Source organism: Brachypodium distachyon, chromosome 2 (genome assembly GCF_000005505.3).
Source record: "Brachypodium distachyon strain Bd21 chromosome 2, Brachypodium_distachyon_v3.0, whole genome shotgun sequence".
Classification (NCBI taxonomy): domain Eukaryota; kingdom Viridiplantae; phylum Streptophyta; class Magnoliopsida; order Poales; family Poaceae; genus Brachypodium; species Brachypodium distachyon.
The window spans coordinates 40,689,388-40,707,280 of NC_016132.3; the positions used below are offsets into that span (position 1 = coordinate 40,689,388).

At 44.2% G+C, this 17,893-nt stretch overlaps 3 protein-coding genes across 10 annotated transcripts; 2 read left to right on the forward strand and 1 right to left on the reverse strand.

Moving 5' to 3' along the window:
- Positions 1-7,771: 7,771 nt before the first annotated feature.
- Positions 7,772-9,613, forward strand: LOC100822028 (putative pentatricopeptide repeat-containing protein At1g64310). Its single transcript, XM_024458901.1, has one exon. It carries the CDS (start codon positions 7,823-7,825, stop codon positions 9,488-9,490), a length of 1,668 nt encoding a protein of 555 aa, XP_024314669.1. The 5' UTR covers positions 7,772-7,822; the 3' UTR covers positions 9,491-9,613.
- LOC100845787 (lysM domain receptor-like kinase 3) lies at positions 9,030-13,644 on the forward strand. Of its 5 annotated transcripts, none has more exons than XM_014897999.2 (13): positions 9,030-9,172; positions 9,246-9,305; positions 9,392-9,440; positions 10,670-11,256; positions 11,530-11,733; positions 11,816-11,955; positions 12,030-12,119; positions 12,219-12,324; positions 12,497-12,648; positions 12,724-12,821; positions 12,911-13,049; positions 13,171-13,269; positions 13,353-13,644. In XM_014897999.2, exons 4-13 carry the CDS (start codon positions 10,716-10,718, stop codon positions 13,515-13,517), a joined length of 1,734 nt encoding a protein of 577 aa, XP_014753485.1. In that variant the 5' UTR covers positions 9,030-9,172; positions 9,246-9,305; positions 9,392-9,440; positions 10,670-10,715; the 3' UTR covers positions 13,518-13,644. The 5 variants fall into 5 exon arrangements, with proteins under 5 accessions (XP_014753485.1, XP_024314666.1, XP_024314668.1 ...); XM_024458898.1 differs by having other exon boundaries at positions 10,679-11,256; XM_024458900.1 differs by lacking the exon at positions 9,246-9,305 and having other exon boundaries at positions 9,043-9,172; positions 10,679-11,256.
- LOC100822332 (WAT1-related protein At5g64700) lies at positions 13,636-16,590 on the reverse strand. Of its 4 annotated transcripts, none has more exons than XM_014898000.2 (7): positions 16,310-16,590; positions 16,169-16,231; positions 15,284-15,400; positions 14,748-15,000; positions 14,492-14,650; positions 13,977-14,135; positions 13,636-13,890 (listed from the first exon to the last, which is right to left on the reverse strand). In XM_014898000.2, exons 1-7 carry the CDS (start codon positions 16,480-16,482, stop codon positions 13,828-13,830), a joined length of 987 nt encoding a protein of 328 aa, XP_014753486.1. In that variant the 5' UTR covers positions 16,483-16,590; the 3' UTR covers positions 13,636-13,827. The 4 variants fall into 4 exon arrangements, with proteins under 4 accessions (XP_014753486.1, XP_003569173.1, XP_014753487.1 ...); XM_003569125.4 differs by having other exon boundaries at positions 13,977-14,128; positions 16,310-16,588; XM_014898001.2 differs by lacking the exon at positions 16,169-16,231 and having other exon boundaries at positions 13,977-14,128; positions 16,310-16,589.
- Positions 16,591-17,893: the final 1,303 nt, after the last annotated feature.

The window sequence follows — 17,893 nt, forward strand, 5'->3', positions numbered from 1 at the left end:
ACTGGACTAGTTTCCTGTTTAGTAGCTTCCAGTACAACCACATGGTATTATGGGCTCTGCCAGGATGGATGTAAGAAATATGAACCCGGATCCGAGGTGACATCGGTATGTAGCAGTGTAGGTGGGGGCGCGTCCCTCAGGTGGTTTGGGGGAATATGTTCTGAAAATTCCTGTAATCGATGCCGTTGCTACTCCACCTGGAGGACAGCAAGGGATTAACACGTCGATTTCTTGTGGGTAAAGTGTACCACCTCTCGAGAGTGTCAAACTAAGTACTTAGCCGTGTCCCCGGTTACGGACAATTATGAGCAACTGGATATCGGAGCTGTAAGGAAAGTCTCACTCATTCCAATTTCTTAATAAAATGAATGGTTTGAACTGGGTAGGAGCATTGATGTTTCTACTCAATGTGCCTAGGTTAATAGGAGCATGGGTGTTTCTACCCCGTGTCCAATAGAATTCAAAACTATTTGTCTAAAAATGATAGGATTTGAATAATGATGCTTTTATGCAAAATAGCCAAACCCCACTTAACCAAACTATGCATGTACTTGGTAGGTCCTTTATAACTCTAGTGAGCTTGCCAATACATTCAAATGTATTGACCACGTAGTGGCTGCAATTAACAATGCAGGTGGATCCGACGATGAGTGAGGCTCGTCGTTTTGTCATGGGTCATGTGCTTACATTCCAACATGCTCTCTCCTCTGGGAGTAGATGAGGCCCTTTTACTCTACTTTTCCGCTGCAGCTTAATGATACATTGTTGTCATGGTTTTGAACATTATTTGTTTATGCTGGCCCAAGAGGTCATGCAAGTTTGTAAGTACAATTTAAGTTCTGGATGATACGATGTAATAAAGTACTTTTGACCTTTGTATCTTGGTATTACATCTTGAACTGTGTGTGCTAGTGAGTCGATCCAGGGACTAGCACAAGTAAGCACAGAGATCGAACCCTTGTGAAGGGGGATCGCTTCAGATGGTATCAGAGCAAAGTGTTGCCTGTAGGAACGTGACCCTAGTTTGGATTAAGATAAGACAAGACCAAAAACCAAACCTTAGGAAATGTTCTCATCCCTTTCTGTTCTATATCTATATACATACATTTTATTCCTTATCCCTATTCATCTAAATCTTTGCATTTATAACTTACATATGCATGACATGTTTATTGTTTTATTCCACATATACACCGAATAATATGTTTATTACCACATATGCATGCTTAATATATTTTACCACAGATGCATATTCGATTTTTACACCATACACCACTATAATCATGTTGCCATGTTGTTCACATGTTAGTATGCATCCAATTTTATATTTACATTTCCACCCTTGATATTAATGTTATCACTTGATTCCTACTCTACCACTTTTATTTTATTTTTACTTACATTCGACCATTTGATCATGTCACTGATACTCCCTTGTCTCCTTCTTTATTTTCTATAGATGGGAAGCCCAACACCGTTCGGCAATGTACCGCCGTTCACCCGCGTCTACTACCCTTCCACGGACGACGACCAGCTGTTCAGTGCCCCTTTGGCGGCACTGTGTGCTTTCCTCGACCTGCCACCACCCAGGTTCAGAGGCCGAGTTGAGATCGCCGCACCCGAGGGATGGCAGCCACGGTGGGAGATCGAGGCGAAGATCCGGGGGCGTGAGATCGCGCCAGCTACACCGGATATCACCTTCATCAGCCGCTACCCCACATTCGAGCAGGGCCTTCAGTTCGCCATGCAGTGCGCCTTCGCACAGGTGTGCCGGGACTATCGGCACGAGTTCCCCGAGGATTCCTCCTTCCTCCTCTTTGGAAGGCGGAACCATGCATGCTCGGCGGTGGCTACGACCAACGACGAGGATGCGACCCCAGTGACGACCCACTTCGAGAACATGGAGATAAACACCGTGGACTTGGAGTCTTGTCTCGAGCACGAGATGATCAGGGCCGACCTCGCCGAGGAGCAGGTTGGTAACCTGATGGGAGAGAAGACCCAGTGGCTTGAGGACAAGGCCGTGTTGGAGAACACTGTCCTCAACATGGGAGACGTCATCGAGCAGCTACAGTATGAGAGGGACCAGGCTCGCTACTACTGCGAGCAGTTCCAGGCGTTCATCACAGCAGCAGCCGCAGCAGCACCAGCTGCCGCACCGGCGCCAGACCAGGTCCCACCTCCACCACAGGATCAGGAGATGGAGGCTCAGGAGGAGGAGCCCCAGGAGGTCCACGAGATGGAAACCCCTGCTACAAACACCCGCTCCAAGATGAAGGCGAACGGGACCACACCGACAGCCACACTCCCTTAGATCTGTTGATGCCTACCAGACTTTATCTTGAAAAATAATTTGTTTTAATAGCCTAAGGGGCCCAAAAGCCATTTTATAGGCAAATGTATTTTTAAATATTTTATTTTGAGGAAATTCTTGTTCCAAAAGTTAGATCATATGAAAATATGATTTTACAAATTTTTGTTACATTTTATTTGGAGTGATTTGGAGCTTCGAATCAACTTTGAGGTTCAAAAACAGAAAATAGATAAAAGAAAAGGAAAAACCGAGAAAACCGGTCAAACTGGACCGAACTGGTCGGACCGGACCGGACCGGACTGAACCGGACCGGCCCGGCCCGAGCCGCCCAGACGCCCCACTGCCAGGCGGGCCCCACGCCCCCCTTTCTTCTCCAACTGCCTCCGCAGTCCATGCCACGCACGTCCGCGAAACCACCGCACGCCTCCACTCCAATTCCTTCGCGCTCGAGCCCCTATCCCCGAGTCCGTTCGCGTCACTCCGAAGCCCTCGAACTCCTCTTCCACTTCCCTCAAACCCCACGTCCATTTTCGCATCGGTTAGGATTTAATTTCTCACCGAAGTTCTTCACGGACGTCGCCGTTCTTCGCGTTTTGCCGTCGTTCCGGTGAGCTTCCGCCCGCGCCGACCCTCTCCCCTTCTTCCTCTCTCCAGCGCGAATGCCGTGACGCGCTCGGCTTCGTGTTTGGGCGCCGCCGGTCGCCGCGCCGCCGTCTTCCCCAAGGCCGGCCGCCACCCGCGATCGCACGCTCCGCGCCCGCGCCCGTGTGCCGCCGCCGCCCGCCTACACGCCGACCGCGCCGCCTGCCCGCGCCCCCGCGCTGCCCCGCGCACGCCGCCCACCGCCCGCGCCGCTCGCCCGCGCCGCCGCGCCGCCGGCCGGAACCCTAGGTCCCGGCCTATCCCGCGCTGCCACGTGGCGAGGTTTTAGTTTTATTTGTTTTATTTTATTTCGGCCGAATTGGATAATGCAATTTTGCAGAAAAGCCCCTACAACTTCAAAACCTTATATCTTTTAAACTGTTTGTCCAAAAATTGTGATCCGCACCTTTCTGGAATTGTCACAACGTGTAGAATATTTTGGCACTGTTTAAATTCAGTTTTGAACAACTTATACAGAAGATATTTACAGAATGGTTGATTATGGTTTAAATTTTAAATGAATTGTTTCAAAATAGTTTTGAACATGTTATCTTGCTGTAAAATTATTTAAACTTGTTCTCTGTCCATTAGGACTAGAAAAGAAATTATTTTGTGTATAATCATGGCATACAAGTTAAATATTGCTCTATGTTGCAAAAGGCGCACAATCTTTTGTTTTAAACTCTATCCATGTATCATGCATATTAATTACCACTTGATGTTGTATAATCTGTCCAAATCATTTGAAAAACTTTTCAAAACAGAAACAAAACTTGTACTTTAGAAGTAACCTTTGTGTGCATCATCATGGCATATGCGTCATGGCATGGCTTTTGTATTGAATGTTGTGTTTATTGTGTGTATGTTTCTTTTATTTTAGATTGTGTGGAGTGTAATTCCTTGTTCTTGTGAAGAGTGCGAGAACTATCACAACCTTGGACAAGGCAAGTTCACTTTGATCATATCCCATTATTATTGTTGTTTTAAAATACTTATGCATTAGTGTTGTTGGTAGAGATGCATTGATAGGACTATTACTCGTACCTCTATGCTAGCTATAAATCCCAGGTAGTATAGTTTACCCTCGCCATTACCTTGCTACCAAATTGCCATCGATTGTAGTTGAATGCTAAGCTATGGTAATATCGTGGGGGAAATAACTACATTATGATATTGTTATGCTTTTGGCGATATGAAATGTTTTGTTAGATGTAAGGCAAAACAATTAATTCAATGAACCGTTTTGGGTGGGCTGCTTTGAAGATTTTGAGGATTAGCGGCGTCATGTCCATTTCTATGGGTCCCTCTGAGTCGAGTTCCTGTGGATTCAGGAATGGATCGTCCATGGACGTCTCTCCCGTGGATTCGGGGAGCGCCTACCTTGCAAATGTGGAATGCCACCTGGGGTAACCGAGACTGGACTAGTTTCCTATTTAGAAGCTTCTAGTACAACCACAATGCTATATGGGCTCTGGTGAGACAAGAGTAAGTTGTATGAACCTAGATCCGAGGAATTGTATTGAGGTAGCCGTGTAGGGGGAGCGTGATTCTCTCGTGGTTTAGGGAATTACCTCTGAAAATCTCATAATCGATGCCGTTGCTATTCTACCTTGAGGACAGCAAGGGATTAACACGTCGGTTTCTTGTGGGGAATGTGTACAAACTCTCGAGAGCGTCAAAACTAAGTACTTAGCCGTGTCCCCGGCAACGGACAATTTGAGCAACTAGATGTGGAGCTGTAAGGAAAGTCTCACTCATTCCAATTTCTTAAATAAAATGAATGGTTTGAATAGGGTAGGAGCACTTGATGAATCCACTTCAATGTGCTCTAGGTTAATAGGAGCATGGGTGTGTCTACCCCGTGTCCAATAGTTAACATTATTATAACATTCCTTTGTAGTAGGCTAATTTATGTTCTGTTTCCACGCAAACAGCCTAAACTCCACCTTGCCAAATACTGCATATACTTGGTAGGTTTTATTATAACTCCTAGTGAATCTTGCCAATACATTCAATGTATTGACCCTAGTGGCTGCATCGTTTAATGATGCAGGAAGCTCCGACGACGAGTAAGATGTACGTTCTCCTTGTTTGGGTTACGGGCTTACATTCCAACACGCTCTCACCGTGGTGTTGATGTGCCCTTGTATCTTCCGTTTTCCGCTGCTAAACAATTGTTTTATTTCTAGCTAACCCGTGAGGTTATGCGAGTTGTAAGTACCCTTTTATATTCTGGATGATACGTTGTAATATTGAGACCTTTGTTCTATGATATTACATCTTGAAACTGTGTGTGCTAGTGAGTCGATCCAGGGACTAGCACTAAAGCACAGAGATCGAACCCGTATACGGGGGCGGTCGCTTCATCCAGCCGGCAGCAGCCCCAAGGGAGGCAAGCTGCAAGAGAGAGGGAGCCGCCTCCATGCCGCCCAAGCGCCGAAGAACTGCCACGCGCATGGCCAGACAGCCGCCACCGCCCGCAACCAGAGCACGCAGGCTGCCTCCGCCCGCACGCGCGCCCCCGTGCAGACCTCTGCCGCCACCAGGATGCGCCGCCCTGACGAGGTCCGGCCGCCGCCAGGGAGCGCCACGGAAACAAGTGACGCCTCGCCGGCCGAGCAGGGCCCCGCCACCGCCACACGGGCTTTGCCTGGTGGCGCGCTCAGGCGGCGGCGAGGGAGGGGATGACGGCGCTAGGGTTTCAAGGAGGGTCAGGCTGAGAGAGTCTCCCCCGGCGCTTTTGTGTGATTCATGGAAGGCAACAAGGAAACTTAGTTCGTAAAAATAAGGGGAAACTTAGCTTCTAAGTAGATGTTGCGCATTTATTTGTTTGACTCCAATATCTCAAGGAAAGAAATGCTGTTTTTTATTCATAGAATTGACACTGTACGTGGAACCACACATTTTTATAGTTTTTTAAGTAATAAGCAACTGATGTATTCAGTTGTCGAAAAAACACTATTGCATTCATTTAGCATGCGGGTCAACGCTTATGGTCATCCAGTTGCATTTTGCCATTTTCCCTTTGTTACAGAGCTTTTTACCAGCCAAGTTTTTCAAGAAAGCAGGCGTACCGGAGTTGATGTATGAACCTTTATGCTATCTTTTTTTAAACTGAATTTTATAATTATGACTAAAGTTTTGGGGGCATCCGCCCATTTAATTTGGCATAAGAAACACATAGGGAGCAAAGCTTCATTGCCTAGCTTTTCCATACGACACACAAAGTTGCTACCGTCACGTAACAAAATTTTCCACCTCCACAGAAATAAAGTTGTCACGTACGACGGGCAAGTTGTTACACAAAAAACGTGGCACGATCGCAGATACTTTTCACCATTGGACGAACAGCAGACCGTTCAATCTAGGAGACTAAAGGGCCCTTATCAATTCCGTTTGACATATTAGTTTCGTCATAAGTTTGGTTTCACTATGTTTATTATTTCAGGATGGACATCTAATGTATTACTATTGATTTCGTATTGCAGATGTCATTATTTTTCTAAACTTAGTCAAATTTTAAAATTTAACTTAGAGCAAATATATCTACTTTTAAGGAACAGAGGGAATATTTGTTAACAAGGACTCTAGTTGTGTCATTTTTTGAATTTTTGGCCATTCAGTGTGATTCATAGTTTCTTCTCCGGCGTGCCAATGGACAGGAGACTGGTATTATAAAATCTACTATTCTCCTCTTAAAAGAGCTAGACTACGCTCCTCCTCAGCTATTCTATCGTGTTGGGCGTCTACGCATCGTCCGATCAGTAGTCGCTGGTAATGCTGGCTGATCCAGAGCGTCTGTTGAGCTTTCTTTTTTGTTACTTCAGCCGGTCTGGTTAGGTGTGGCTGCAGGTGGCCTGGGGCACATGTGGGACGATTGTATCATTAGATGGACGGGCGGAAGTTGAGAGCTTTCTCTTTTTCCTGGTCACTCTCAGTACAATATCTTAAGTGACTAAGGCAGCAACGGCATGATGACAGTGGCGACGACGTGACGATGGTACGACGGCCTGTTGCGTGTCCGAGAGAGAGAGAGAGGAGGGAGGGAGGGAGGGAGGCTTTACCGTTCTCCATTCTCTCAGCGCGTCTCACATTCACTCGATTTTTCTCGCCAGCTTCTCTTACAGGTGTCTAGCGATGGCAATCGCGGCGGAAGACGACATGGGTGGGCGTTGCCGCCTGCCGGGACAGGCGTTCGAGGCCAAAGGTGTGGCGTGGGAGCGGCACACGCTCCGGCAAGCGGTTAGGTCGACCGCGACGCACAGGGTATGGATGGACGGTTGAGATGCACAGTCTCTCGGCACTTGGAGCGAAAAAGAAGCCACACAGGGCCCCTGTCTCCCAGGGCGATGCGATGAAAACTCTGACGGCCGGTGGCGGCGCCCAAGTGGTGGCAGGTATCCTCTTACGGAGCCCTATAAGCATAAACGTAGTTTCCGTACGGCAGATAAAATAGATTTTACAAAAATATAAATAAAAGGACAATTTATCCGCAGAAAAAACACGGATGTGGTGTTGCTATAGAGATCGAAGTTGACTGACTTTTAGTCAGAAAAAACACGGATGTTTTATCGGTGTTGCTATAGAGATCGAAGTTGACTGACTTTTAGTCAGAGATAAGCCGACGTGCTGACCGTTGAATCTTAATCCAACGGCATGATGTGAAGAAACTGGAGATAGATTGAGTGAGAATGATATCAATATTTTAATCCAACGGTTCTAGTGCGAACACCGAGATTTAAAGTTTTGCCGTAAATCAAGATAACACCAATATTTTATTAGTAATAAAAAAATGAAAATAGGTTGGAACTTGGAAGGCAGAAAAGCCTTCGCCCAAAAAGTCGCTCCCACGGTTTCCTCCATGGTATGCGCCGGAAGCTTGCGCTCCTGCTCGCCGCCGCCAATGGCGCCGCGCTCCCTCTCTCCCATACGAAGCAGATTCACGCGCGCCTCCTCCTCGTCTCCCCTTTCATCCCCGACGACGTACGCCTCTTTCTCCTCCGTTCCTATGCTGGGCGAGGGGACTTCGCGTCCGCGCACTGCCTGCTCGACGAAACACCCCGCCCGGTCTCGCCGCTGCTCTACAACGCTGTCATACGTGCCCACGCCCGCCGCCTAGACCTCCCCGCGGCGCTCGCGCTCTTCGCCAGAATGCGACGCTCCGCCACCCCGCCCGACGCCCACACCTTCGCCTGCGTCGTCCGCGCATGCGCAGACTGTTCAAGCCCGGACACAGCCAAGATCGTCCATGGCGTTGCATCTTCTTCCGGCATGTCCTCCCATCCCGTCGTTGGCAGTGCGCTGGTCAGTGCGTATTCAAAGTTTTTGCTCGTGGACAGTGCTCGCCATATGTTCGATGGATTGCCTGACCCGGACTTGGTTCTCTGGAACTCAATGTTGTCTGGGTATGGGTACCGGGAAATGTGGGTAGAAGGGCTTCAACTGTTTTCTGCAATGCGTAGAGCTGGGGAGGAGCCAGATGGATACTCCATGGTCAGCTTAGTCTCGTCCTTTCGGAATCCAGAGGCACTTGATTTTGGTCAAGCAGTTCATGGAGTGTGTATCAAGGGCGGTTATGATTCTGGACACCACGTGAGAAGCGCACTTGTTAGCATGTACTTCAGGTGTGGCTGCATGGAATCTGGCCAAACCTTGTTTGGTAATTTGCTGGATGCGGATTTGGTTACATGGTCTTCACTAATTACAGGGCAGTTGCAGACTGGGAAGTATGAGGAGTCATTCAATCTGTTCCGACAAATGTGCTACTCTGGCAGGAGGCCTGATAGCATATTGATCGCTAGTCTTCTTTCAGCATGTGCTTCTACAGCAACTGTCAGCTGTAGCAGGGAGATCCATTGTTATGCGATCAGGATTGGAGCTGATGCAGACGTTAAAGTCTCATCTTCACTAATGGATGCATATGCAAAATGTGGCTTTGCTGAGCTCGGATATTTGGTGTTCCGCCAAATGCCTAATAAGAACTCAGTCGTGTACAATATGGTCATATCAAACCTTGGTTCTCATGGGTTTGCATTGAAAGCCATTGAAGTCCATGATGAGATGATTTGTGACAAGTATAGGCCTGATGGTGCTACCTTCTCTGCTTTACTTGCTGCTTGTTGTCATGCAGGACTCTTAGACGAGGGATGGAAGTTGTTTAGGAGAATGCAAGATGAGTTTCACATTGTGGTTGAAATGGAGCATTATGTGTACATGGTAAGGCTTCTTGCAACATTTAACCAGCTGAAGGAGGCATATGATCTTATACAGACAATGCCAATGGCACCAGATTGTGGCGTGTGGGGTGCACTGCTTTGGGGGTGTTGTTTTCACCGCAATTCCAGCCTTGGTAGGGTAGTTTCTGAAAAGCTCTTTGAGATTTATCCAGACAAGGCTGCTTACGGGATCATGCTTTCAAACTTGTATGCATCGCAGGACATGTGGTGGGATGCTGAGGAGGTCAGGTCTGAGATATTGAAAGAAGGTATGCACAAGAACACAGGGATCAGTTGGGTTGGTGAAGTAAGAAAATGATGATTGTGTATCCATCATTGAAAACATTTCTGACAACCCTGTATTGTTATGGTCTGATAGAAATGAAATCTTTTGAAACTCCTTGAAACCTTTTTTGTTCAACTTACCTTTTGGCATGTATTATTTTCTTTCTTTTTTTGTCATTTACGTAGGATTATTTGCTGTGTATAGCATTGCTATTTTAGTATGCATCCATGAAATTTTGAGTTCCTAATCGTTATCGTAGTTGTTAATGACGTGGAGTAACATAAACTTCGGAACAGTAGTAATAGCAACAGTAGTAATAGCTGAAGCGCTCTTGATTTGAGTCTGTAGTAATTTTCTTGCTTTGTTCATGTGGCGGCACCCCTTGTTACCTCTATATAGCTGTCATGTTATAGAAGATCACTGATTCTCTGTATCATTGTTGCTTACAACTTCGGTAACCCTGACAGTTTTTAGTTTGCAAAATGTAGTAAAAAAGCATTTTTGGGTGAGGGAATACTCTTTTCTTTGACTTTGTATACTATATCGTTGTTATAATAGTAGAATTTTTAGAACTCTTGGGTGCAGCTTCACTGACAAATTCAAACAGGGTATTACAGTATTTTATCTGCGTCTATCAGTCCCAAATTTAATAATCATTCAACAGACAAAATGCTCTCAGTGTCTCAGAACAAGCAGTCTCTGTCAAGTTGTCCTTTTCGCTGTTATATTTTTTAGGTCTGGAAACATACAATCAAGCTCTAAACCTAGCGAAATAGGCCAAATGTTGCAAGCCAAAGACGAGCTTGGCTCCTCCTTAGCTGGCCAATATTTTAAATATTGGATCGGAGCTGGTGGACATTGTGAGAAGCACCCTGACCTGAATCTTCCATAGTCTATTGATGCCATTTTCCTATATTCCAAACCATTAGAGCTTTTGGGGAAGCGGATTAATCTAGGAACAACAGTACCAAGCTACGTACATCACAGCCGGCCTTGCCTGGCAATTGACATTTTCGCCTCCTAGCTAAGAATTGTCATACAAGCATTAGAAGCTGAAGTCTGGAGCACGGCAGATAAACTACTAGCTCTGCAACCGAATTCGAGTTGCCTCTCCTGTTGCTAGTTCCCCATGGCCAGACATAGTTCCCTCTTCTTCTTCTTCTTCCTTGCTTTGTTTGTGCAGCACCTTCACGCCGTTGTCTCTCTGCCCACTTTACCCAGAAGAAGCTTAGAACCAGCGGCGGAGCAATGGCAGCCCATGCAATGCGCCCCTCAATCCCTGATCCCTTCGTGCAACTCGTACCTCTATGTGACTCCTCAAGGACGCAGCCTGTCCGAGATAGCCTCCGACTTCAAAGGCAACGCGTCTCTCATCCAGCCCATCAAGAGGCTCTCAGGTTCGGAGGACCTGCTGATACCTGTGCCGTGCATGTGCGAGGCGATCAATGCCACCGTGAATGCTCTCTTCCATGACACCGGGTATGAGGCGATACAAAATGACATTTCTGACGACATCAACAGCAATAAGTTCAGTGGGCTTGCGTGGAACTTAACTGCTGGACTGAATAAGGGAGACACAATCACGGTTCACCTTCTATGCGGGTGTTCCTCCACGGCACCAGAGGGGGTGTTGTCATACACGGTCCAGCCGGAAGATACCCTGAGCAACATCGCAACACTGTTCAGTTCAGGCTCCAGGGAGATCCTAAGCTTGAATCCGGCGGTCAGAAATCCTGATTTTATTAAGCCAGGGTGGGTGTTGTTCATCCCGATGGGAGTTGCTGCTTCTTCTAACAAAAGTGAGTCACTTCTACTTATTTTGCATATTTTGAATTTTTTAAACTACATTAAAATGGATTATATAGAATGTTGGTGCCACTGGCATGCTATTACATTGCTAAAATGTGATATGCAGTATATCTTCTTTTGCGTCCAAATCTGCGTTGTTAAACATCATGAAAGTTCCAATGATCTGAAAACTATATTATGTTCCTTATGCTATTTTCCACTCTTTGTTAACTGACCGCTTGACTTTTTTTTTGTTCTTCTCCTTTCTTGATTCAAACATTTAGAGATTGGCGGTTTACCGATCATCATAGCAGTATCCATATCAGCTGCAGTTTCGCTTCTTTGTATGTCCATCATCATACTACGCCTGAAAAGGAGGTCTCCTCTGCCCAGTGTTGAAGCGCCAAAGAATAAGATGGAGAAAGTTCCCAGCAACACAAGCATTGCAATCCTCGAGAGCCGTTACTTTCCATCCAAGAGAATTGATGGTTGTTGTGCATGCTATGTGTAAAATATTTTCGATACGACATACATCATCTTATCTTATTACTCTGAATCAATTGGTTGCAGAAATCGATCCTTTCCAAACGGAGAGGCCTGTGATTTTCAGCTTGAAAGAGGTTGGAGATGCTACAGTTAATTTTGATGAGAAGAGGAAGATCGGTGAGGGAGGATATGGGATGGTCTACCTAGGTTTCATAGGGACACATGTAAGATATTTCTATACTTTCTTGGTTGACTGTAATCTTTTAGTAACATTAGATCCTTGTGATCTTGCACGCAGGAGATTGCAGTTAAGAAGATGAAAGCCAGCAAATCGAAGGAGTTCTTCGCTGAGCTGAAAGTCTTGTGCAAAGTACATCACATAAATGTGGTATGTACTTAGATTGTAGAATCTACCAGGAAACAAACATCAATGATTGCAGATGCAAAGAGAGTTCTTTCTTTTAAACATGTGCAATTAATCATATAGGTTGAGTTGATTGGCTATGCTGCTGGGGAGGATCACCTGTACCTTGTTTACGAGTATGTCCGGAATGGATCGCTTAGTGAGCATCTCCATGATCCTTTGCTGAAAGGTACGAGAAAGGAAGATGATTGTTCAATATTTATTTGCTTCTTTCCAACAGAAATGATATATGTTGCTTTACTGAAAGCTTGTGTAAAGTTTCAATTTCTACAAACTCATGAACCTAAACATTGCCTCGGGTTCATAACTTACAATTACTGAATATCATGAGGAATTTTTAGGCCATCAACCTCTCTCATGGACTGCAAGAACACAGATAGCAATGGATGCAGCACGGGGTATAGAGTACATCCATGACCATACAAAGGCCTGTTATGTGCACCGCGACATCAAAACGAGCAATATTCTGCTAGATGACGGACTAAGAGCTAAAGTGAGCCATTTTATGCCACAAAATTTCAAGTGTTACTTCTCAGATATTCCAATCTGATTATTTTCTGCATAACAGGTTGCGGATTTTGGGCTCGTGAAGCTTGTTGAGCGCAGCGATGAAGATGATTGCCTGGCAACTCGTTTGGTTGGAACACCAGGCTACCTTCCACCAGAGTTAGTTGTAGATTGGATTTGATTTATATTTTCTTCAGTGATGGAGTTTCACATGTAGTATGATATCCAAGCATTAACCCGGCCTGCAGGTCAGTTCTTGAGCTTCACATGACTACCAAGTCCGATGTCTATGCATTTGGAGTAGTTCTAGCAGAGCTAATTACTGGTCTGCATGCACTTGTGCGGGACAATAAGGAAGCTAATAAGACCAAGTCACTTATCTCAATCGTAAGAGCCCTTGAAACTGTTGAGAACTGCTCCATTCTTATAGTTCACATGTCGATGATGTCCACCAATGTTTTCATCACTCTTCAACCAAATCATTAAACATTTTTCCTGCTCTAAACAGATGAGGAGAGCTTTCAAATCAGAATATCTAGAGAGCTCACTGGAGAAAATCATAGATCCCTCCTTGAAAGACAACTACCCAATAGAAGAAGTGTGTAAGGTTAGTTGATTTGAACACCAGCACCCACTCATCGAAACATCTGTTAACTGAATACTGAATATATATTTATTTTCTATATGTAGCTCGCAAACATTTCGATGTGGTGCTTGAGTGAGGATCCGTTGGACCGGCCTGAGATTAGAGAGATTATGCCAGTGCTGTCCCAAATTCATATGACCTCCATAGAGTGGGAGGCGTCACTCGGAGGTGACACCGAAGTCTTTAGCGGAGTTTTCAATGGTAGATGATCACACCTTGTTGCATGCTTTGATCGATGTGGATAAGAAATATGTTCTCATGTTGATTTTATTTGAAGGAGGAGAATGGTTCTTGGTTTGCATTTTGTGAATTTATTTTTTGAGGCGATTGAAAATTTATCTACTTCCTTGCAAACAGGTAATTTGTAGTATGCGACTCTCTTACTCTTTGCCAGATTTGATAACTACAAGGAGTATTATTGACTTTTAGGACACGGCCAAGAAAGAGATGGCTAGCTTTATCTAAACTTGTGCGGCCTGAACTGGAGCTGCCATTTGCTGCTTGTTTGCAGCTATTTGTTCACTTCTCTTCGCGCAAAGAACACAGTACAGGCCTCCAACCATTATCATTCCACCTGTTACACTGCAGGAAAAACTATAAATTCAGCTAAAAAAGAACTCGAATCTTTTCAACAATATGAATGTAGTGAGCTGAACAGCAGGCGGCACCTTCCCAGGGAAACTGATTCTCCTAGGAGAAATGAGGAGAGTGCTATTGTGACAAGCAGAGTTATTGGCATTGTCATGGCCAGGAAGACTGGCCCGCTCTTGTCTATCACCCATACTTGCATGTAATAGCCAACTCCAGAAACAACTATACCCTGCATGCTATTTTGTGTTGGAAGAATGGCAGTGTAAACAAAACAAAAGGGACAATGTAGATGGGAACATATATTCTGCTGACTGGCAGGATAAACGGACGAAACTGTAACAACAAATTTCAATTAGTGTTCATTGTCAGATCAGGAAACCTAATACTAGAACACGCTTTGAAACTTAAGTAATGTACAGTTTCGACTATCGAACAGGACCTAAAATTTTTTCTGGAACTCTGACTTTACGATGTTGCATCACAAAAAGAAAAATAAGACAAATTTTTATCACCTAAACTCTGATGATAACAAGATTGTCGATACTTTATTCTCCTGAAGTAACCAAACAATCTGGACAGATGTCAAACTTACAGTGTAAAGCACAGCAACAAGACATGCATCTGGTCCCAACTTCCATCGTGAAAAATCTCTCTCAACTGCTAAAGCGATGAAGAAAGACTGAATGGTTGCAAAGATAATCTGGAGAGTTGTGTTGAGCAGTTTAGAGGGGTACGCCTCCAACATTGGCCCCTGGGAAGTACTATTCAGGTTAAATTGCATGACCAAGCCTATACCATTCGATTCAGCATTAACGTTTCAAACCGACTCTGCAAAAATTCATATATACCTGGAGTACTGTCCAGAGAGCCCAACATGATGTGGATAAAGTTGTCAAGAAAATTCCTAATACCCAACTTGTTGTAGGATGAGCAGCTACCCCATGATGGGTGGTACTTATGTGGTGAAATAGACGGTGATGGTTCAGAGATTTCAGTTGAGGTCCTTGGTAAAATGCAAGTACGATAACACCGGCAATGCAGAACAACACGCCAGAAACCTTTGCAATCCCGTAGAACCTTTTCAAGTTCAAAAACTCCACCCTGCAAGGTATACAACGAAGAATGTGAAATCTAACTAGCCTCCAAGTTCGTGCAAGAATTACAATCTACCAAATTTGTCCAATTGTGAAATTCCTGGGCTCCCTTAATTCCAGCTGTGTAGAGAGCGCGTTTGCATGGGTGTGTGGTGCTGTGTGAGTGTGTATACATCTCACTTATAATTGAAAAAAAAAAAAGAATGCTGGATGTAGTCCATCAGAATAGACAAATGTGACCACATGAACTTTCTATGAAATAATGCAAGTATAGAAACGAAAACCTTTACCCCAAAAGAAGAGCCAAAAAGAAAGCAACCACCGGTAGAAGGTTCAGTATTGCAGATGACGCTGTTGCTGAAGCATATTTGAGACCAAGGCAAGATATGTTAATCGCGCCAGAAATCCTATGAAAAATGAAAAGGTATATAAAATTATTAATCCAATGCTCTTCATAATAACTTATTTTCGACCAACCCTGCACAGAGGGATCACTATCAGTTAGAAATTGAACATAGGTTTATTTTTGGAACAGATCAACGCTGGATAGACGTTGCTGAAGCTAAGCAATTATGTACTTCACAGCAACAGAAAAAACACAGGAAGAACATGCCTTCTCTCCTGCATGGTTTGGAAAAAGAAAAGAAAAAAGAGGAACAAAAAATTGTGCCCTACACTTTGCCCCAGAAAAGAGAGACTATAACAATATATGGTGCTTTTTTACTTCGAAGAAGGAGAAATGGACAAACAACAGCATGACTGAATGCGGAGACTGAAGAACTAACTCCAAACATAGTTTGTTTCTTTTTTTTTAGCTGATAGATTGTTTGCTTCATAAGGACTTGACAACGAACATTGTGAACCTGAGAAACAAGAATAGCTTCGGTGGTCAGCTAGCGAGGTATGTTGACAGCCCACTAGAGTTCGATCTTCGAAGGTCACACTTTGGTGTCTCACTTTGTAAAAATTATATATCAATATACCGTCAGACTGTGTGAACCTCTTCTAGTTCGGTATAAGGTTCTGAAGTTTTAGTGTTGCTTTATTGCACCCAATGTTTCACCATGGCAGCTATTAACATTTTTCGAGGACAGCTATTATATTTCAGGACAATACCAATCAGATTCATATGGAAAAAAGAACAACTGCAGTATATGAATCACACTTTGACCTACCCATAGAATGCATGCGCAAAAAGTTTGAGAGAGACTTTAAATGACAGTGGTGGAGCTGTTTTCCTGCACAAAGAAACCTTAATCCATGGTTCCAAACTTCCAAAATTGCATATAGGTAAATAAGCAGAGAAACATACATACCTTTCAAGCACAAAAGCAATAGGCACTAAGAACAGAAGAGCAGTTGCATGCCTGTAGAAAACAAACACAGACGTGCTCATGCCTTCATTGAAAGCAAGTTTGGCAACTATTTGCGCGCCTCCATATATGGACCTTATGAGGAACGCAACAACGAAAGCTGCTCTATTGCTCATTACAACAGTCTGAACTGAACTTAGGCAATCATGTTTCACAATGTAGAGAACACTCAGGTTACTCAACTTAGTTATGGATGGCAGATGGCACAGCACCGAGAACTTTCAACCGAAAGCTTGAGCATCTGCTTTTAAATAAAAATAAATTTCACACGACCACACATTTTGTGGCAATGGTGCAATAGAACCAAACTTGTGACCAATTTTCTCACGGAACCACAACTCTCGAGGCAGTGTTTTTCAAATAACCAAATTGTTCCAGTTTAGTGGGTTTGACGGGCCCACTTGTTAGATGTCAAATCAGATCCCACTCGACTCGTTAACTCGGTCATTTCTCCCCTAACTTCCCAACTCCATCTGACCCCCGAATTTCCATGCCAAAGATTGTTTCTACAGAGTCCTCTAGTCTTGTCAGCCCTGCCAGGTAGTTTTGTTGAGCACGCTTGTTATTTGTCTTTTCCTTATAGTTTTGCTGTTTCGGTTTCGTGATTGGATCAATTGGTACACGTTGGTGTTTAACGTGGCTACAGAGTCTCATTCCGTAAACTCTCGTTTTTGAGCTATATGTTACAACTAAGTCTTAGCAAATGATTCATAATCTGAAAATTGTTTTTACGAGTTTAAAAGAAAGAAAAGGTAAAGTGAGACAATTTTATCGCCACAGTCCGTTGTTGTGCAACTGAGTATTATGTCAGTGTCTAATGTTGATTCCCTCGGGGCATGCCTTTTCAGATAATCAGATTACCCCATGGTAGTCCTGCTTTCTCAGCAGCAGCTCAGAAAGAATGGAGGAGGAGACATTGCGCATTTGTTCTAACTAGCTCATGCATACGGCAGGGATGATATCGATCGTCCATAGTGGGGGAATCACATATGATACTCTTATGCGTATCGCTTTGGGAGATGCCGGTTCTCTTTGTAAAACATAGGTGAACAATTTGCGTCGTCCTGGCAGCAAATCTAAACTTGGACCTTACTATTATGCTACGGAGTACTATAAAGGACAATTGATGACCGTGTCACGCACCAAGTCCCTTCTTCCTTAAAAAAAAAATCTCAAGTGGTGTTTTGAAAAATAGAAACAAAAATGTTACGCAAGTTTTTCTTTTAGATGCACTCAAGTTTTTTCTAACTCCCTCTCCCCAAGCAAGCAATCTAGTGGCTATTAAAAACAACGGTGATGCAAAACAAGCCTCACAAAAATCTCATGCCATGCAAAACTATTACTCCTATAGTAGCATTTTTGCATGCTGGCCTGGTCCAATTAGCATTTTTCTTCTTTTTTTATGACTTACAACCCATTTTCGTCAGATTACAACACTATGTAAATAAAAGTATGGTCCCATTTTTCTACGAATAAAAATTGTCGAACACGAGACCACCCCATCAACCATCCATCTGCTAACAACGA

Coding starts and splice junctions, on each gene's coding strand:
- LOC100822028 (XM_024458901.1), top strand. CDS start 7,823: ATGCGCCGGAAGCTTGCGCTCCTGCTCGCCGCCGCCAATGGCGCCGCG.
- LOC100845787 (XM_010235114.3), top strand. CDS start 10,587: ATGGCCAGACATAGTTCCCTCTTCTTCTTCTTCTTCCTTGCTTTGTTT. Junction 12,822..12,910: donor CCAGGCTACCTTCCACCAGA/GTTAGTTGTAGA, acceptor CCCGGCCTGCAG/GTCAGTTCTTGAGCTTCACA. Junction 13,270..13,352: donor CAATAGAAGAAGTGTGTAAG/GTTAGTTGATTT, acceptor TTCTATATGTAG/CTCGCAAACATTTCGATGTG.
- LOC100822332 (XM_003569125.4), bottom strand. CDS start 16,482: ATGAGCAATAGAGCAGCTTTCGTTGTTGCGTTCCTCATAAGGTCCATA. Junction 16,232..16,309: donor ATTGCTTTTGTGCTTGAAAG/GTATGTATGTTT, acceptor TTCTTTGTGCAG/GAAAACAGCTCCACCACTGT. Junction 14,129..14,491: donor TTGTTGCTGTGCTTTACACT/GTAAGTTTGACA, acceptor AATAGCATGCAG/GGTATAGTTGTTTCTGGAGT.